Raw genomic sequence first — 22,265 nt, forward strand, 5'->3', positions numbered from 1 at the left:
TAACCATCTTCCCTGTCCCTGCTGAAGAAAAGCAGGCCCAAACCATGATGCTGCCACCACCATGTTTGACAGTGGGGATGGTGTGTTCAGGATGATGAGCTGTGTTGCTTTTACGCCAAACATAACGTTTTGCATTGTTGCCAAAAGGTTTGATTTTGGTTTCATCTGACCAGAGCCCCTTCTTCCACGTGTTTGGTGTGTCTCCCAGGTGGCTTATGGCAAACTTTAAACGAAACTTTTTATGGATATATTTAAGAAATGGCTTTCTTCTTGCCACTCTTCCATAAAGGCCAGATTTGTGCAGTATACGACTGATTGTTGTCCTATGGACAGAGTCTCCCACCTCAGCTGTAGATCTCTGCAGTTCATCCAGAGTGATCATGGGCCTCTTGGCTGCATCTCTGATCAGTCTTCTCCTTGTATGAGCTGAAAGTTTAGAGGGACGGCCAGGTCTTCGTAGATTTGCAGTGGTCTGATACTCCTTCCATTTCAATATTATCGCTTGCACAGTGCTCCTTGGGATGTTTAAAGCTTGGGAAATCTTTTTGTATCCAAATCCGGCTTTAAACTTCTCCACAACAGTATCTCGGACCTGCCTGGTGTGTTCCTTGTTCTCCATGATGCTCTCTGCGCTTTAAACGGACCTCTGAGACTATCACAGTGCAGGTGCATTTATACAGAGACTTGATTACACACAGGTGGATTCTATTTATCATCATTAGTCATTTAGGTCAACATTGGATCATTCAGAGATCCTCACTGAACTTCTGGAGAGAGTTTGCTGCACTGAAAGTAAAGGGGCTGAATAATTTTGCACGCCCAATTTTTCAGTTTTTTATTAACAAAGTTTGAAATATCCAATAAATTTCGTTACACTTCATGATTGTGTCCCACTTGTTGTTGATTCTTCACAAAAAATTACAGTTTTATATCTTTATGTTTGAAGCCTGAAATGTGGCAAAAGGTTGAAAAGTTCAAGGAGGCCGAATACTTTCTCAAGGCACTGTATAAACATTTGATAAGATATTACATATGTTAAACTTTATTTTTAAAAACATTCACAAGTTAGGCAGCCACATAGATACACTGTATTACCAAAAGTATTGGGATGCCTGCCTTTACACACATACAGTATGAGCTTTAATGGTTAGTCTATAGGGTTCAATACTGAGCTGGCCCACCCTTTGCAGCTATAACCGCTTCAACTCTTCTGGGAAGCCTGTCCACAAGGTTTAGGTTTGTGTCTATGGGAATGTTTGACCATTGTTCTAGAAGTGCATTTGTGAGGTCAGGCACGGATGTTGATGTAGAAGGTCTGGCTACTCAGTCTCCTCTCTAATTCATTCCAAAGGAGTTCTATTGGGTTGAGGTCAGGACTCTGTGCAGGCCAGTCAAGTTCCTACACCCCAAACTTGCTCATCCATGTCTTTATGGACCTTGCTTTGTGCATTAGTCCAAATCATTTGGTGGAGGTGGGATTAGCCTGTGGGGTGGTTTTTCAGGGGCTGGGCTTGGCCTCTTAGTTCCAGTGAAGGGAGCTCTTAAGGCGTCGGCATACCAAGACATTTTGGACCAGATCCCAAAACCCCAAAAAGGGACAGAAATGACAGTTGCTCTTAATTATGATTTAAATCAACTAGTACTTTAAATCATGATTTAAATTGACTTGATTTAAATCAAATCCACCCTGCTTCTTTGCATGGATCCATGGTTCCTTGTGACAACACTGTGGCCATTAAATGTGACTTTGCATCGTCTTGCACAATGTAGTGCTGTAATTGCATGTCTGGATGAAGCAGTATTTGGTTGTGATTACAGAAAAGAATGTCAGCCTTTGCCTACAAATACTACACTGTGTGCAGGATGCTTCGAGGTTGTGACCTACATAAACTTCAAAGGCCGCACTAACCACCCACACAGAACTTCTCATTACAATGGGGGAGCAAATAGGACTCATACTGATGGATCTTGTTCAACCAGTCAGTAAAAATGCAGTTTAAAGGACTTTGAAGCATGTATGTATCACAATCTTTCTTAGCCCGAAAATACACTTCTAAGACAGTGAACGGTCATATTCTACTGCCTAAACTATAGCATTTTATTCATAAGTCTGTCACTAACATAATATAATGAATGGTTATCTTCCAACCTGATAAGGAAACAACAAAAGGTGCTATCACAAAAAGGGCATATGATGAAAAAAATACATAAGCAGCGGTTATCTATGAAAAGTCTACGAGACCCAGGGGTTTCAATACATATGCCATTTCCAGTGTTTTAAATATAGGTTTATCCTTGGGAGGAGGGCACACAATACATTTCTATCAATGCAAACATTTTCATGGGGGGGATGTTTTAGGGTGATGCTACTACCCATAATGCCTCATACTCACACTCTGCTCAATCAGCTTGGGTACATTCAGCTTGCCCATACATGGTTAAAATCTCAGCCGGTCCCTGCTGAACCGGCTGAGATTTGAACCATCAATGGCTTGCTTTAAAGCTGAACTCTGTTAGTTAATTGATTCTGAACTCTGTATTACATATTAGACTTCTGAACTGTGCATTACTTACTCCTGTCCCCTGAACATTTTTGAGCCATAAGCTTTTGTGGGAGTATAGTTTTGCTAAAAAAAAAAGCTAAAAAATGCTACTGCTAAAAAAGCGCTACTGCAAAAAGCTGAAAAAAGCCTTCTACAACTACAGCTTTCTACTGGCGTTTTAATAATGTCCAGTGTGCATGAGGCCTTAGTGTTGCATATTACTGACCCCGTGCACTCTGCATTACAGAATAATGACCCCTGAGCTCTGCGTTGTTGACTCCTCACCCCTGCACTCCACATTCCATACCAGACCTCCAAATGCTACATTACTTATGTCTGACCCCTTCACTCTGTGTTACTTTCTCTTGACCCCTGCACTTTGCATTATGTACTTCTTTAGTGTTGCATACTAATGACCCCTGCACTCTTCAACAGAAACTGGCTTAGTTTCAGCCTGTGTGTACACCAGCATGCCCGATGGAAGCCGGCTGAACGGGCATGCTGGAAAACTAGCATCATTAGTGTCCGATCAGCACTGGCAGCCAATGGCTGTGAGCACTAAATGCTAAGTTCTGGCGGGGAGGGGGCGGTCCCCCAAGTACAGCAGCTCCTCATTATTTATTTATTTATTTTTTCATTCAGCCCACTGGTTTGAATAACAAAACTGATTAGTGTGTACTAGGCTTTACTTACTACTGACCCCTGCACTCTGCATGGCATACTAGATCTCTGAACACTGCGTTACTTTCTCCTGACACCGGCTCTGTGCATTTCATACTACGGAGCACTGGACTTTGCATTTCTTTTCTATTGCACCTAGTACTCTTTGATATCTTTCATGTTGTATGGTTACCTCTCCAGCTCTCCAAGGTTGCTCACCCCTGTTCTGATGTTTTAGGGGTTACCTAACTTGTGATGTAATAAAGGTCTTTTGTGCGTTTGTGTATGCTAATTATGTATGCAGGATATGTACGCTATGTATATGCGGGTGTGTGATGTGCTTTTAAGTAACTTTGTTTATAATTAGCGTTTATTTTTTTTTTTTAACTTTATTAGTCCCGGTTCACTGTAGTGCGATAACAGATATTGCATGTAATTCGGTGCGCACTGCTCTGAAAATCAAATGCAATGTCTGTGCGATGCAAATTCAGCCATATAGATTGTATGGCTGAATGTGCATGGCATTCTGACACAATTCGCACAGGACCCTTTCCTTGGTTTGCAGCAGAATCGGATCACATGGTGGTTCACACCTATACAATCCGATTCATGTCCGAACTGACAGTTCGCACTGCGATATGCAAACTGATCTTGGAAGGTGTCGTTAACTTTGTATTGACACCCCCAGCAATTTGCATATGGCAGTGTGAACTGCTTGTGATTTGAATGCGATGCGGGAACCCGCAGTGGATTTGCAGGGTTCCCGCATCGCATAAATGTGAACCGCCACTTACTGTCACAAATAGACTCTGATGTTAATTCTGTGTATTGCAGGTAGATTTGGGGAACATAGTCTATGATCTCCTTCTCACCCAGCAGCTGCACTGAGCATAAATCTGGAAGTCTTTAGGGCTAAGCAATCACTTTCAGGTTTATTGAAATATACAGAGATGACTCATTTGCATTGATTCGATTACCCCTGCACCTATCCTGAGTTTAAAAGCTGGCAGTAGGACTGGCAGCAGGAAATGTCATTGCTGGAGGTATGAGAGCAAAGCTGGCTGATTTCTCAATGTTGCAAGCTTAATAAGAGACATCACTTGGTTTCCCTATCCATGCTAAACAGTGTGGATTGTTGAATCTCAAGTGCTTACTATTGGATCCGACAGCTTCTGCTCCCCTGCTTAGATGCAGGCACTGCTTGGCTGAGAATATTCCTCCCGACTCCTTTGACAAAAATCAGTTGACAAATTCATCAGTAATGAAAATGTGATTCCTCTATGGGCAGCTTTAGTGCATGGATAGCCAGCATAAGGGTGCAGAAGAAAAGATGGTGTGCCCATATTCCCATATTTTGGAAGAATACGGATCACTTTTGATGGTGGAGTGCCAGCGATTAAATTGAAAACATGGCCACTGTGAGCTTCTCTGCATTTCTGGTCCTACTAGATGGTCTTGGGTGTTCAAAAATAATCGATTTATTTTCTCGCTTCAGAAACATTCATGCTGCAACTTCTCTCACCCGCTTTTGTTGAGGGGTTCTTTTAGGTCCACCCCACCCTTTGAACTTTAAGTGTAATGACTTAATAACCGTTATATTTTGTGATTTTTTTTTTTTTTTTTGGTGGGATGGGGTAAATTGCTGGGTTTAGTTCCATTTGAAAAAATGGACTGTAATCATTCCCTTTTCTTTTGTAGGCGCACTAACCAAAGTCCGCGAGAGCAAGAAGCACGTGGAAGAGGGCAAGATGGAACTCCAGAAAGCGAGCGACATTCAAGACCGCTGTAACATTATCTCCTACGCCACCCTGGCAGAAATCCAGCACTTTCACAAAATCCGCGTGCGGGACTTTAAATCACAAATGCAGCATTTCCTACAGCAACAGATAACTTTCTATCAAAAAGTGACGCTAACGTTGGAGGAGGCACTACAGAAATACGACGTAGCCTAGTGGTCATTTCAGAGACTCTGAACTTTTTTTTCTCCTCGTTTCGGGGAAGTCTAAATCCGGGGTTGTAGTCGCCCCCCCAACACAAGATAAAAAACCTGTTGCCAATAATTGGCGGTGGTACACGAATGGTCGTACATTTTAATTTTAGTATACTGTGATGCAGCAAACAACATTGGAACCATGATATAACCGTTCCACATAGATCCAGCATAGCACATTTATATTTAAGTTCTATTATCTAAGCTTACACTACCATTGTACCTATGTTTTGGGGTATGAAGTATGCAGATTTGCCTTACCGTTTCTTGGGAGTATGATTTCACAGTGCATACTTTGGGTGGACTAATTAACACACGAAATGTCATCAGTTGCCTTTTTTTTTTTTTTTATTACATTTTGGATTTAACAAATCCTCTGTTTACAGAACTTCTACTTGAGCAACTTTTCTTGTGCCTTCCTAAACATCATTTTTTTTTCTTTTTTTTTTTTTCTAGTAATAAATTCATATTTTATCACAGGAGAAGGACCTTATATATTGTGTTCTCTTCTAATTTGTTAGCTGGTGGACATGGAACAGCTTGTATTCAGGAGGTCAGAAAGCCAAAGTGAAATTTCAGACTGTTGCTGGGTATCTTGGTTACATGATATGTACAAAGTTGTGCTGAACTCTACTAGTGAATTGTGGGAAGCACCAAGGGAGGCGATTATACATTCTTAGTATAGACGAGGATTATAGTGAATGGAAGCCACGTTCATCCTTCTGTGGGTCTTATGCTGAAGTGAACACTGTGCACAGTGCTTAAAGTAGAAGTAAAGGCAAAATATTATTATCATTATATTTTTTTTATTTTTTTTTAAATTTTGGATAGACTGGAGAGGGATTAGAATGATTGTCAGTATAACTGTCTGTGCTCCTGTTAGTGAGATTCACCCTCTCCATTCATCCAGTTTACCATTATTACTGAAAGTAAAAGAAAATCCCAAATTTTGGGTTATCACCAGAAACATAATAGAGGGGAAATCTTCCCATGGGGACACTAGTTCTGGTAATCTGGGGGTCCCCAAGGAATTTCCTCACTTCCTGTTTGGCTATGGGACAGGAAGTGATGGGAAATCTCTGCAAAGGAACACAGCTGGCGAAAACCAATCTGACAGTTTATAATCCTCCCTTGCTCAAGTTTTTTGTCTATAGTTCTACTTTAACCAGTTCCGGACCACCACCCGCCTTTTTACTGCGGCAGGGTGGCACGGACAGGCAAAGCGATGTAGGTCTACGTTGCTCTCCTGAAGGCCGTCAGGGGGGGCGCGCTCCCCCCGATGCGGGTGTCAGGCGGCTCCGATTGCCGCCTAACACCCCTGATCGCTCCCGCTGAGAGAGAAGGACGGTCGGCTGTTGTAAACACAGTCGACCGTCCTTCTTGCAATGATCGCAGAGCTCATGTGATCCTGCTATATAGGATCGCATGTCTCAGTGATCATTTCACTGGTCCAACCCCCATACAGTTAGAATCACTCCCCTAGGGTCACATTTAACCCCTTGATCACCTATACTGTTAACCCCTTCCCTGCCAGTGTCATTATTACAGTAACAGTGCATATTTTTAGCACTGATTACTGTAGTAATGTCACTGGTACCCCCAAAAGTGTAAAAAATGTCAGGGGTCCGATCTGTCCGCCGCAATGTCGCAGTCCCGCAAAAAATGCAGATCGCCGCCATTACTAGTAAAAAAAAAAAAAAATTAAAAATTGCATAAATCTTTCCCGTAGTTAGTAGACGCAATAAATTTTGCACAAACCAATCATAATACGCTTATTGCGATATTTCCTTTTTTTTTTTTTTTTTTTACTATAAATATGTAGCAGAAAACAAATTGGCCTAAAATGTTAAAAAAACATTTTTTTGAGAATGTCCTATAGCAGAATATGAAAAATATTGTTTTATTTTTATCAAAATTGTCGCTCTTTTTTTGTTTATAGCGCAAAAAAAAAAAAAAATAGCACAGGTGATAAAATACCACCAAAAGAAAGCTCTATTTGTGGGAAAAAAAGGATGTACATTTTGTTTGGGTAGTGTCGCACGACCGCGCAATTTGTCGAAATCCCAAAATAGGGCCTGTCATTAAGGGGTAAATCCTTCCGGTCCAGACGTGGTTAAGAGAAATTTTCATTAAAAAGTTAGTTGCCTGGTAATGCTGATCCAGTGGCCCCCGATTCTTTACTTTTTCTCCATAATAGGTATGCAGATCAGGAGATCTGACTTCACTTGCTGCATGCTTGTGAAAGCAGAAGCAGATGATCAGCTAGCATTTTCAGGTCAGCAATGGTAGCTTCCTTTTTTCCCCACAACACATTTCCTTGAAACATTAAATGGTGCCAGAGTTGATTACTGTATACAGTTGCCCCCGGGGCACATTAGAATTAGATGCATATGTATGTGACACTTGAAAGCGTTATTAAATGCATAACCAAAAATGTATTTTATTGCAGCTTACCAATCAGATGTGATAGCTGCTTTTGTTTTCTTTTAAGGCTTTTTCCTCCCTTGGTTTTCACTTGTTGGTCTGGCCAGTAGCACACCTCCTGTGCTAGAGCTCCCCCACTCTGGATGAATGAGCACAGGGGACACCTTTTGGACATCAGCATTTTTTCAAGTCTGGGGGAGACAAGTGTTTACATGTAATATCTGATTTAAATACACTAACAAATTGAAGCCAAACTCTGGCTAATACTTTATAATCAGTTACATTAAACAGTATTTTCCTTTTGAGAACATTTTTACATAAAATCTGATCATTGTAAGCACCTCTGCTAGTGTTACATGGTTTGTCTCATCTCTGTAACGGATATATTCTGCTGAAAAGCTTGTTCTTTTGAAAAACATCAGATTTACTGGCAGGATCACCAGAAGAAAATAGAAGATCAAGATGCTAAAAAAAAGAATACAGCCATCACATCTAAGAATTGGTAGGCTGCAATATAATAAATGTTTTTGGGTTTAATACCACTTTAAAGTTCAAATGAATTTTCAGTTCAAATCTGATAAATACATTCCAAGTACATCAAAGCAAAAGGTGTGCAACATCTCACAAATTCAAACAAAAATTGGCTCAAATGAAGGGGACCAATGGGGAGGCTTTGCTTCACAATAGGCAAATTGTCTATAGGCAAAAACTGTCCATGTATGATGAAGCTCACTTTTGTGGCAGCTCGGTCTAGAGGCAAGAAGAAACTCTATATGGATACAAGGAGAGAAGGAGACACAAGTGCCTACTTAGTGTAGCATGGACGTAACTTTAATATAGATAAAAAGAATGTTACCCACAAGCGGAGTATAAAATCAAGCATATAGTGCTGTAACAACGGGTCCTCGTTGGCACAAATTTTGGTCTACATCCAGGTGGATTGAAAGGACTTGGGTCGCAACTCTTAGGGGCGCCAGAGGCTCTCAGTGCCGACAAGGACCTATTCTTATAGCACTACATGCTGGATTTTTACTCAGTTTGTGGGTAACATTCTTTTATCTTCATTAAAGTTACTTCCTTGCTACACGTAGTTGGCCCTTGTGTCTCCCTCGCTCCTAACATCTCACAAATTGTTTTCTTTAAAAAGTATTTAAAAAAACATAAATCAGGCGCATCAGCTGCACAATTTAGAATAGTCTATGCATGATAAAGTCCAACATGTAGGGCTGCCATCAAATGAACCAATAAGCCAAAGGTTCCAACAGAGCTGGAAATGAAAAGAGAAAGGAGACGCCTCTAAGTGTAGACTTTAGTACATTTATTGAGATGTAATAAAACACTCACATCGGTTCAAGATTACAAATGGTAGGTGGGCACCATCCTGGGTGCTCCAAGGTGAGAGTGTCCGTCATCCTGTGGACGCTGCTATCGGAAACAGTGTCCCCTCTTCATAGTTATGCCGGCAATAGCGGTGGATGTAGCAGAAGTGGGAACGAGGCTTGGAATGCAACCCAGACGAAACCAAGGCTTGGAGAGCAGGAAACTCTGGCGTTGTGATTAGATAACGTTACAAAGCTGCGACGCATTTCTGAGCGTGCTTGCTGCCGATGGATAGGTGGCCATGCTCCTTCTTCTTTGCACTTAGAGGCGTCTCTTTTCTTTAAAAAAGTAGCCACAGCCTTTATATACAAAGTCTGTCCCCTGGCAGCATGCTGCAGAAAAGGACCTTTGCATTGTTTATGGAAGCAGAAGTCTCACATACCCTACCCAGTAAGACCTAAAGCTCGTCAACCAGCAAAGCTCACACTCCTTACTGTTTATAGAACTGTAGCTGGGACTTGGCAGGAGATGTGCCAGACCTCTACAGAGAGACTACACCAGGGCTCTTCAAACAGTCCTCCAGCTGTTGCGGACCTACAAGTCCCATGAGGCATTGTAAAACTCTGACATTCACAGATATGGCTAGGCATGATGGGAATTGTAGTTCCTGAACAACTGGAGGGCCATAGTTTGGAGACCCTTGGACTGACTACACAGAATTGGTCCTTCTCTGTAGCATGCTGTCAGGGGACAGGCTTTTCTTCTGAGACAGTGGAGGATTTCTAAAGAAAACCAGCTGTAAGACCTTCATGTTAGATGCAACTATAATATTATAGGAAGATTGCTGTTGAAATCAATGGTCTGGAAACAGGATCTCATCTGACTGGTCAAATTTGTAGGTTCTATGTACAGAGATTGTTAATCAGTAAAACCAAATATGTGCAGCACGGCACAAGGCAGTGCCATCGCTTCCTATAATATACAATTTCTAAAATCTACTTTTACTTTGCCACTATGCAAATCCGCCTCCTCCTGTTCCTTCTCCAGTGGCATTGCACGTCCGGCTCTTACTTTGGTCTTCTCTCAGTATCCCCCAGGCTCCTTACACATTTTTTTTTACTTAAAAACAATAAAACTGGTTTCTCCATCCTCATAAATGAAGTAGATTGAGGAATCTCCCAACCTTCCCCAGAACTAGGACATTGCATCCCAACGGCGATATCCACTGATTAGCTGCAGCCGCTGATCGAACAAAAAAATTTCAACATTTCCCTTCAACACAAATCAATTAAACAATCGACTTCTGTGGAGTAGAGGAGCCCACACACTGATTTCAATGCTTGTATGGCCAGCTTTAGTCTACAGTCACAGCATAGACACAGCCCGAAGGATCAGTGAAGATCAGTTCAGCAGCAGTCTCTTCACTGGGAGAAGAATGTGATTATTGCTAGTGGCTATAGCAGCCACTAGCGATAATCGCAAGTAAAATCTTGCAGGCTGGTTGTACTCGAATTGATCGTTTTATCAACTTGATACATTCAGCCTTCCCATACATGGTTAGAATCTTGGCTGAACTTGCCAAGATTCGAGCCCGCTATTGCCGGCCTCATGCCTCGTACACACGCAACGATTATCGGCTGACCGATCGGCCGTCTTTTGTCCAGTGTTCTTTTGTTGGTTGAAATGTGCCTAGACTGCACACGAATTTTCTCGGCCAACAAAAACCAACTTCAGAAGTGATGTCATGTGCTGGTTTACTTTCCCTGTGTTTTTTCTTCACTGAGCATGCCCAGTCTTGCTCATCAGATTTTTTGTCTGCCGAAATCTGTAGACTGACTGATGGAAAATTGGCCGTTGTGTTGACGGCCAACAAAAATTTTATAGCCTGCACACCAGATTTTATTCGGCCGAAAAGTTGGAGTCGGTTGTCGAAAGCATCATACTAACAAGCCGAAAATCGGCCGATCGGACGTTGGCCGAAAATTCACGGCCAACTATCGATGCGTGTGTACGAGGCATTAGTGTCATTACTTCTCATTGTTCAGTGCAGGATTCTGTATGTAAGGGCATATATTGGTCTCTCTCCTGTACCCTGCCCCCTCTACACACAAATATCACTCCCCAGTAGAGATGAGCTAAGGGTCTAAAAGGTAAGAGATGCACTTTATTGTCAAAAGTATTGTGATGCCTGCTTGTACGCGCACATGAACAGTATTGGCATTCCAGTCTAAAGGGCCATACACACTATAAGAGTTTCTGAAGACTTTCCTTCAGATTTACCTTTTCTATGTAGTGCAAGGGCCTGCCAGATTGCATACAAATTGAAAGTGTTTAGGTTTGACCTCATATTATATGGTTTTGGTAAATCTAAAGGAAAAAGTCTTCAGAAAATCTTATAGTGCAGGGGTCTTCAAACTATGGCCCTCCAGTTGTTCAGGAACTACAATTCCCATCATGCCTAGTCATGGCTGTGAATGTCAGACTTTTACAATGCCTCATGGGATGTGTAGTTCTGCAACAGCTGGAGGGCCGTAGTTTGAGGATCCCTGTTATGGTGTGTATGGCCCATTAGTCTGTAGGGTTCAATGTTGACTTGGCCCACCCTTTGCAGCTATAACCGCTTCAACTCTTCTGGGAAGGCTGTTCCTAAGGTTTAGGAGTGTGTCTATGGAAATGTTTGACCATTCTTTCAGAAGCGCATTTGTGAGGTCAGGCACTGATGTTGGACGAGAAGGCCTGGCTCCCAGTCTCCGCTCTAATTCATCCCAAAGGTGTTCTATCAAGTTGAGGTCAGGATACCAAGACATTTTGGAGCATTTCACGCTCCTAACTTTGTGGGAATAGTTTGGGGATGGCCCTTTTTCTGTTCCAACATGACTGCGCACCATTGCACAAAGCAAGGTCCATAAAGACAAGGATGAGCGAGATTGCAGTGGAGTAACTTCACTGGCCTGCACCTCAACCCGATAGAACACCTTTGGGATGAAGTGGAGTCAGGCTTTCATGTCCAACATCAGAGCCTAACCTCACAAATGCGCTTCTGGAAGAATGATCAAACCTTCCCATAGACACACTCCTAAACCTTGTGGACGGCCTTCCCAGAAGAGTTGAAGCTGTTATAGCTGCAAAGGGTGGGCCATCTCAATATTGAACCCTACGGACTAATGCTGGCTATATATTATAAGGAAAATTGATCATTTGGACAGTTTGTTTTTTGGCCAGTTAATGGGCACAAATCGGTAATCTGTTGTGACGTTTTTGAGCGAAAAAAAACAGACAAGTTTGGAAATTTTCTGCTGAACGATTGATAAATTGAAAGTTTAATGTGTTTCTCGTCCAAACTGTTTGCACTAGGTACATGTAAAAAAACAAACAAAAAAATGATTCATTTATGTCAGTTGAATGATTTATTGGTCATTACATGATGGTACGATCGTTTACTCTCACAGCTGAAATTTTATTTTTCCGAAAATGAGTTTGAACAATTTTTCGTATAGTGTATGGCCAGCATTAGACTGGGATGCCATTAAAGTTCATGTGTGTGTAAAGGCAGGCGACCCAATATGTTTGACAATATAGTCAGTGTTGGGGTAGTTACTCAAAAAATGTAACTAGTTACTAGTTACTTCTGTAAATTGTAATGAGATTACTTTACTAGTTACTGCATTTGAAAAGTAACTTCACTACTTATTACTTTACTTTACTCTTTCTTCATTTACCGTGTAGAAGAAGATACATGACACTCTTTCTGCATAGAGTTTATTGTATAAACGCAGGCTTTGGGAAAAATGAGAACAAAATCTGAAAAAACAGAATAAAACATAAAGTGCAACAAAAAGTCATAAATTTCATCCCTCTCTATTCTTCGAAATAACGATTGTATCGCACGGCTTGGGTAACGCAGGAAAGCGTGTTCCTATAGTCTAGTAAAGTAGTGTAGTTACCTCCTATAGCCTAGTAAAGTAGTGTAGTTACCTCCTATAGCCTAGTAAAGTAGTGTAGTTACCAATATTAGTATTGTAACTAGTTACTTTACTTAGTTACCAAAAAAAGTAATGTAGTTACTGTAATCCGTTACTTTGTAACTAGTTACCCCCAACACTGAATATAGTGTATATTTGAACATAAAAAGCAGGTATGCTGTATGAATGGGAAAACAAAAAACATAATGCAGTTTTTTAACATTTGACTGCAAAAGTGGAAATACTTATTAAAATTTTAGGTAAATAAAATATAAGTAACAATTTTTAAACTTTTTTTTTTTAGGTTATGCTATGTGAATGGGATCCCAAAATTGGTATCCTAAATTGGCTGCAAAAGTTGAAATACACTTTAACCACTCCGCACCTAATCTACCGTACTTATGTGCATTTACCCCTCAGCAGCCAGTCTCCAGCTCATGTGCAATAATCGTCAGTTATTCAGTGCACCGTGTTGCATGTTGGTTTCATCTTCACTGACTCTGGCCCAGTGGGAATCTCCACCCTAGTGCCCCCATTCCTGTTTAAGCAAGTCCTGGCAAAAAAATAAAAATAAAAAATCTTCCCCTTCTACATTCCCAGCACGATCTAGACTGTCCCTTGACTTCATGATAGACTCTGCTAATAACGACACATTCCTTGTGGTTCAGTATCCAGCCCACCAACTTCACAGTCTGTGTTGCTGCTGACACATTGCCTACCCATTTTACTGTCTCAGAAATCTGCTTCAAATTTAATGGTCCCATTTCCTGTACAGTATATTGATTATAACCACTGCTTCTTCTCTTTGAAACCCTGTGTGTGAAGAGCTCGGCTCCCATGCTGCTGCTCCATAACTACTCAGCTTTGTAAATAATTTCCAGAAACAAGTGAGTGCTGTCCGTTTATACTTTTTTTTAATTTGCACTAATATACCATTTTTCAGGACAAGGTTTACAATCACCTCAATCAAAATAGTAATTACAAAATGCATTTTGGGGCACATTTCCCTACCCCATCATTCACCTGTATGGCTGTGACCATATTTTTTACTATGGAAAGAGCTGTAACCACCATTTCTGAGTCAAAAGATGAACTATTCTTCCCCTGGCATACCTTCCACATGTCTTTCCTGCATGTATTGCTTCCCGTCATACAATCCACAGTCCTCTTCTGTACATACCTGTTGTCACCATCCTTCTATTCTACATAAAACTCTCTGCAGTCAAAACCCCACAATCCTGTACATAATCCCTCTTGTCATACCTTCTGGGCACCTCTCCTTTACATACTGCCTTCTGATATACCAACTGCACTCCTCTCTTGCACATACTGCTCGCTGTCATAACCCCCACACTCCTCTTCTGCACATACTGCCCATTGTCATACCCCCCACACTCCTCTTCTGCACATATTGCCCCTTGTCATACCCCCCACACTCCTCTTCTGCACATACTGCCCATTGCCATACCCCCCACACTCCTCTTCTGCACATACTGCCCATTGTCATACCCCCACACTCTTCTTCTGCACATACTGCCCATTGTCATACCCTCCACACTCTTCTTCTGCACATACTGCCCATTGTCATACCCCCCACACCCCTCTTCTGCTTATACTGCCCGTTGTCATACCCCCCACACTCTACTTCTGCACATACTGCCCATTGTCATACCCTCCACACTTCTCTTCTGCATATACTGCCCACTGACACACCTGCACACCCTCCTTATTCTCATGTCCTGAACATATTGCCTGTTGTCCGCACTCCTCTCCTGCACATGCTGCCCTCTGTCATACCCTCAGCGCTGCTCTCCTGCACATACTGCCCTCTGTCATATCCGCAGCACTCGTTTCCTACACATACTTCCCACTGTCATACCCTCAATGCTCTTTTTCAGCACATACTGCCCACTGTCATACTCTGTGCTCTTCTCTTAAACTTACTGCCCACTGTCATACCCCTCATCACTCCTCACCTGCACAGCTGACACACTCCTCACCTACACATGCTGCCCTCTTTCATCCTCGCTGCAGTCCTCTCCGGCATGTGCTGCCCCCCTGTCATCCTGTCTGTACTCCTCTCCTGCACGTGCTGCCCCCGTCATGCCCTCTGCGCTCCACTCCTGCACGTGCTGCCCCCCTGTCATGCCCTCTGCGCTCCACTCCTGCACGTGCTGCCCCCCTGTCATCCCGTCTGCCCTCTTCTGCACGTGCTGCCCCCCTGTCATCCTGTCTTTACTCCTCTCCTGCATGTGCTCTACCCTGTCATGCCCTCTGCGCTCCACTCCTGCACATGCTGCCCCCCCTGTCATCCTGTCTGCAGTCCTTTCCCACACATGCTGCCCCCTGTCATCCTGTATGCACTCCTCTCCTGCACGTGCTGCCCACCTGTCATGCCCTCAGTGCTCCTCTCCTGCACATGCTCTCCTTTTCACTCCTCTCCTGCCACACTCTTCTCCTGCATATGCTGCCCTCTGTCATCCCGTCTCCACTCCGCTCCAGCACATACTGCCCCTTGGCATCCTCTCTGCACTCCTCTCCTGCACACACTGCCCTCTCTCATCCCCTCTGCACTCCTCTCCTGTACATACTGCCCCTTGGCATCCTCTCTGCACTCCTCTCCTGCACACACTGCCCTCTGTCATCCCCTCTGCACTCCTCTCCTGTACATACTACCCCTTGGCATCCTCTCTGCACTCCTCTCCTGCACACACTGCACTCTGTCATCCCCTCCGCACTCCTCTCCTGCACTTACTGCCCCTTGTCATCCCGTCTGCTTTTCTTTCCTGCACCTACTGCCCCTAGTCATCCCCTCCACACTCTTCTCCTGCACATGCTTGCACATACTGCTTTTCAAATGATTGGATAGTTGAAGTGAATATTCACATGACTTATTGTGTGAAGATCCCCACGTCCTTTATTAAATCAGCCTCTGTCTCCCAGATTAGAGAATCAGCTTCAAGAAGAAAACCTGTTTATGTGATGAGCAAACTAGGAACCTATCCAAGCACAACATTCAGTGGATCTTTTTGAGGTGTATATCTGAAACTTAGTACAGAGGCTGTAGGTTCTCCTTTATGGCTTGGGTTGTATTTGTCCTCTCTCACTCTCCCCCGTGTGTTTGGTAGATATCGCACAGGATGTGTTATCTTCACATCTTCCAGTTTATTGGAGTGTCATTTTCCCCACCGGAGAGGAAAACTGGGGGCGGTGGGTTTATGTAGATGTGCCAAGTGAGGAATGATGTCATTGACTGTTCACACAAAACTGTGAAAATGAGATTAGGAAGTTCTCTCTTTAATCACAAAGTAATATACTATTAGACCTTTGTGGTAGAATGTCCAGTCTCCTCTCCAGTGTATTCCTCAATACTTGTCTACATTGTCCATATAACATGGTCTTCATCCATCTAGTCCGACTTTATTTAGTTCATACATTGGCAGGCTTAAAGTGACACTAAATTCTAGTTGAGAAAGAAAAGCTATTTAAGTATGTATTCTGAACTCAAAAAAAGTCCCTTCCATTGGTCTCAGTTTTCCAAGTTCCTATGTTTTTGTTGCTGTGATCCATTTTTCTTTCAATGTGGATGGAGCAATCACTTCTGCTGAGCTATTGTATTCTGACAGCTGGGAGACTTCGCTGCGGTCAAAATACACCGATCAGCCTGCTATAACCTGCGGCGCTGATGAGCAGGGAAAATTAGTCAGGGAGCTTGTACGGAAGCTGATCGGTAGGTCGACCTTCTCCATATGTGGATTGAAATTTGGCTTGTCCATGCTGAAATTGATGAGTTTTGATCCATTTTTGGGCAGTTTAAGTCTGACATGTACTATACAATCTGTACAATCTCCTTTAGATCTACCACCAACCATGAAGTGCAAAGAGCCTGCCTGATTTGATACATATTGAGTGGATTGTTTAGGTTTGTCCTCAATTTGCATAGTTTTGATAAATCTAAAGGAGATTGTACATCCAGCTTGTTTGGTGTATGGCCAGCTTTAAAGTGTCCCCAATAAATAGAGTGGAGGGAAATCCAACATTTTAGAATTGTACCTAAACAAGAAGTAAGTGGACATTTTTCAATGGGAACACCTGTTTTGTGGATAATTGCCTAAAATTATCGCAGAACCCTATGGCTGCGCTAATGAAATTATTAACAGCCATAGGACTTCACTCCTTTCACACCTATATGTGTGTATGTGTATAAATACATATAAGTGTGAGTGTATATATACCCCTATACACAAGTTCAGATGTTATGCCTGCCTCCAAAGACGTCCAAAAAAAACGCCTAGGTGTGTTGTTGCAGGCGTTTTTTTTTGGGCATTTTTTGGGTGTCTTTGGAGGCAGGCATAACATCTGAACTTGTGTATAGGGGTATATATACACACACACTTATATGTATTTATACACATACACACATATACGGTAGGTGTGAAAGGAGCGAAGTCCTATGGCTGGTAATAATTTAATTAGCGCAGCCATAGGGTTCTGCTACTTTCACACCTATATATGTGTATGTGTATATATACATACGTGTGTGTGTGTATATATATATATACCCCTACACAGAAGTTCAGATGTCATGCCTGCCTCCAAACATGTCCACAAAAAAGCCCAATAAAACGCCTGCAACAAAACGGCCAGTTGTGAAAGGAGCGAAGCCACTATCCTGTTCTATTGCAATTCTAATAGAAACAATCTTTTTTCTTTGGCGGTCACCCTGAAATGGGTTTGGTCACCCTGCCATAGCAGTCAGAGTCAGTTAACCCTACACTACAGTCCCCTGACACTTAACACTTTCCCTACAAAAACTAGATTATTAAATCTAACTATAGTGGAAAATAGTACCTTAACTACACTAGATATCCCTTTCCTCACACTAATAATTGCTAAATGACACTTTTGAAGCAGGAGTAACAGAACTGCTTCCACTCTCTTCCACAGCCCTGTATTAAAGTGCTAGAGATTTGGCGGGGCTATCTTATATACTGGGGGGCATATTCACTACTGATTGGCCTCTGGACCCCCTAGTCACTCCAATCACATTCCTAGCATCCTCCTGCCCCCTCAATTGGCTTTTACTGATGGTTCTGGTCCAATCACAGGCTTTTAAAGCCCAGTTCCTGTCCCATTGCATTTTGGTCAGTTCTGGTTGCCGAATTCCGAACTTTTTCAGCAAAAAGTTTGAAATTCGGCCGAATTTCAAACAGTCAATGTTCGGGTCGAACCGATGGTCGACCCGAACCGTTCGATCATCCCTAGTTACAACCCTACCTTACTCTATCCAAAATAAAATAGAATAATAAATAAAAGGTCTGTCATTACTTGCACTTTAATGCTTGTTCTGATAGAAAGGTGTCAGAACATACAGTTCATCACAGTTTGATGCGTATGGGGCTGGGTAGCTGCAGACTTATTAGGATGCCTATGCTGACCCTTGTCTGCAGTCAAAAGCGCCTACAATGGGCACTTGAGCATCAGAACTGGACTACGAAGAAATGGAAGAAAGTAGCTTGAAATGATAAATTCAAGAACGGCTTGAACATCTATAGGACCTGCTGCATTTGAAGAAATGAAAGGCAAAGGACAAAAGCAGCACTCGAACAGTCATCTGCAATACTCTAATAAAGTTGGTGGAAATCTGTTGACCTGTGTTTCAAATGCTCATTAACTGCAAAAAAAATGCCCATCTTAGACCATTATAAGTTCTATCCAGGTTGGATTAATGTAACTATGCATATACCAATGCCTGTGGGATCCCTGTGCAAGCTGAAAATCACTGTAGTAGGCAGTGCCATTAGAGTGATCTCCACCAGCTTCCAGGTCCTAAGCTGAATGTTTTCCCTGCTGCTTACTGAACACAAGCGGTTGTTTGCTTGGCACGGGGGCCATTCAGGGAAAATTTTGCACGGACCTATGTAACTATAAAAATATGCATATATATATGTTTTGGATTGAGCGGTGAGTGAGTAGAACTTTGGTTAGGTTTTTATAGCTGTTTTTGTCCCCATTAGGGAGATTTGCCTTCTCAATTTGTCTGGGTGATAGGTATCACTGAAAGGTAAAATGAAAGAAAATCCTAAATTCTGGTTTGTATCTAAACAGAAATAGTGGGGACATTTTTCAATGGTAAGCCTAGCTTGTGTGACTACCAGTGATTCCTTCACTTTGGAGGGATTTCCTCTCATTTGCTGTTATGGCTTTGAGACAGGAAGTGAAGAGAACTTTCCCCAATGGGACCCAGATGGCAGAAAAAACTGTCAGGGGTTATAACCTTCCCTTACTCTATCCCAGTGTTCTCCAAACCGTGGCATGTGGGCCAGATGTGGCCCTTTGTTTGTCTTTATCTGTCCCTTAGAGCAGTGGTCCTCAACTCCGGTCCTTGGGGCCCACTAACAGGCCAGATTTTAAGTATTACCTTGGGGAGATGCAGACTAGAATACTGCAATCACTGAGCAGCAAATGAAATCACCTGTGATGTAATTTAGTTATCTTGCAAACCTGGCCTGTTAGTGGGCCCCGAGGACTGGAGTTGAGGACCACTGCCTTAGAGCACTATTCCTCCCACTAACACCAGTGATGATGATTATTTCTCCCACTGAGAAAAATGATGGGGCACTATTCCTCCCACTGACACCAATGACGGGGCACAACTCCCCCCCCACTAGTACCAACTATCGGATACAATTCCTCCCCCTGACACCAACTATGGAAATTACTATTCCCACGAATACCAATTTCGGGATGCTATTGTTCCCACTGACACCAACGATGAAAATTATTCCTCCCACTAATATTGATGGGACACTATTGCTCCCACTGACACCAATGATGGGGCACCATTGCTCCTCCTACTGCCCCAAGGTTTTATGTTATTTTTTTGTACCCCACTGACCACCAAGCTTGAGGCATTTTCTAGTACCAATGGCAACAATCCAGCCCTCTTAAAGTCTGAGGGACAGTAAACTGGTCGTTTGCTAAGAAAGGAGACTGCTCTATTCAAAATGAAAAAAAAAAAAAGTTTTCCTTTAGTTCTACTTTAATAATAGTGACTGTATATTATTATTACATTGCACTAGACTAAAATCTACTGCACGTCTCATGGGGATTGAATTCAGAAAAAATAGTACTGGTACTAATAAGCTTCAATCAAGTGAGTTAACTAGGCAAACTTCTAGCATTGCCTTGTCATGCCCATTCAGTCACTTCTACAGTACTTGCATTATCACCTTCCACTGAAGTAAGCTTATGTATATTAAAGTTCCTGGTTGCAGAGGAATAATGTAACACACAAGAAACATTCTTAAGGATTAAGATGTGCTAAAGGTGAAATGGGATTTGCTTTGTCTCCCATTTTAAAGCAAGAGATGTAGAAAACATCTACTCTCAAAGTTCAACTAAATTAGTACCAGCTCAACATGTTGTCAATATAGAGAAGAAATGCACACCCCATTAATCAACCATATAGAAGGAAGGAACTACAATGATAGACAAATCCCATTGTCCAGTGGTTCCTCAGCGGTGCCCAGACCTACACATCATAAACAGTTCTTCAGTACATCACCATCAAAGATGGAAGTCCCACATCTGTTGCCCATTCAAGCAGCTTTTTTTGTCACAAGAAATTATCCTGTGAAAGCCGACAATTCACAGATCCCAGTAGCCATTCAAAGAACTTGAAGAAACTGAGGCATTCACCCAGGAAAGCTTTCCCTATTAAAGGGAAGGAAGATATGGGTTACCTTTAGTGACATAGTTCTAGTTGGATGGCTACCATGTTGATCCAATGGCTTCAATACTTTCTGGACCTGGAAACAGCATGCAGAATAAAAAATCTGACATTCTAAGCTAATGTTACTGGGGAGGGTGGCATATATGTGTACCTGTTACTTTGACTTGCATTTGTATGAAAGGGTATATAAATCCTAAAAGTGACCTTCTTATATTTGCTCCCTTTTGATCTATTAAATTTACCATTGAAAGTATTTTGTTATACACTGAACAAAATTATAGACGCAACACTTTTGTTTTTGTCCCCCTTTTTCATGAGCTGAACTCAAAGATCTAAGACTTTTTCTATGTACACAAAAGGCCTGTTTCTCTCAAATATTGTTCACAAATCTGTCTAAATCTGTGTTAGTGAGCACTTCTCCTTTGCCGAGATAATCCATCCACCTCACAGGAGTGGCATATCAAGTTCCCGATTAGACAGCATGATTATTGCAAAGGTTTGCCTTAAGCCTTGTACACACGCAACGATTATCGGCCGACCGATCGTCCGTCTTTTGTCCAGAGTTGTGTTTTGTTGGTTGGAATGTGCCTAGACTGCACACTAATTTTCTCGCCCAACAAAATTCTACTTCAGAAGTGATGTCATGTGTTGGGTTGGTTTCTTTGTGTTCTTTCTTCACTGAGCATGCCCAGACTTGCTCATCAGATTTTTCCCTGTCGAAATCTGTACTGACTGCACGAAAATCGGCCGTTGTGTTGACGGCCAACAAAAATGTTATAGTCTGCACACCAGATTTTTTTTGGCCAAAAAGTCGGAGTTGGTTGTCGGAATCATCATACTAACAAGCCGAAAATCGGCAGATCGGTCATCGGACGAAAATTCCCTGACAATTTTCGACGCGTGTGTATGGGGCTTTAGGCTGGCCAAAATAAAAGGCCACTCTAAAATGTGCAGTTTTATCACACAGCACAATGCCACAGATGCTGCAAGTTTTGAGGGAGCGTGCAATTGGCATGCTGACTGCAGGAATGTCCACCAGAGCTGTTGCTCGTGAATTGAATGTTCATTTCTCTACCATAAGCCGTCTCCAAAGGCGTTTCAGAGAATTTGGCAGTACATCCAACCGGCCTCATAACCGCAGACCACGTGTAACCAGACCAGCCCAGGACCTCCACATCCAACATCTTCTGAGACCAGCCACTCGGACAGCTGCTGCAACAATCTGTTTGCATAACCAAAGAATTTCTGCACAAACTGTCAGAAACCGTCTCAGGGAAGCTCATCTGCATGCTCATCATCCTCATCGAGTCTCGACCTGACTGCAGTTCATCATCGTAACCGACTTGCGTGGGCAAATGCTCACATTCGATGGCGTCTGGAGAGGTGCTCTCATTCATGGATGAATCCCAGTTTTCTTAGATCTTTGAGTTCAGCTGATAAAAAATGGGGGCAAAAACAAGTGTTGCATTTTTAATTTGGTTCAGTATATGTTTGATGCAAAAAATATCTGTTGATCCTACTAGAAATACAGTGAGTTCCAATCTTCCTGTGGACTCTTCCCCTGCTGCTTTGAAATTTCAAGTTGTATTATCAGCCCTTCCCAGTTCACCTTTGTGCACTGCAGAACACCT

General features: G+C 42.4%; 1 protein-coding gene across 1 annotated transcript in view; it reads left to right on the top strand.

The window, feature by feature from the left end:
- Nucleotides 1-5,633, top strand: part of SNX18 (sorting nexin 18) — a 67,710-nt gene extending 62,077 nt beyond the window's left edge. The window contains exon 2 of the mRNA XM_082269322.1: nt 4,902-5,633. Within this exon, the coding sequence (XP_082125448.1) occupies nt 4,902-5,155 (254 nt within the window). The 3' untranslated portion in view covers nt 5,156-5,633. The remainder of the gene's footprint in view (nt 1-4,901) is intronic.
- The last annotated feature ends 16,632 nt before the right edge of the window (nt 5,634-22,265 follow it).

This window comes from Pelophylax lessonae (assembly GCF_965119305.1).
Source record: "Pelophylax lessonae genome assembly, chromosome: 1".
Lineage (NCBI taxonomy): Eukaryota > Metazoa > Chordata > Amphibia > Anura > Ranidae > Pelophylax > Pelophylax lessonae.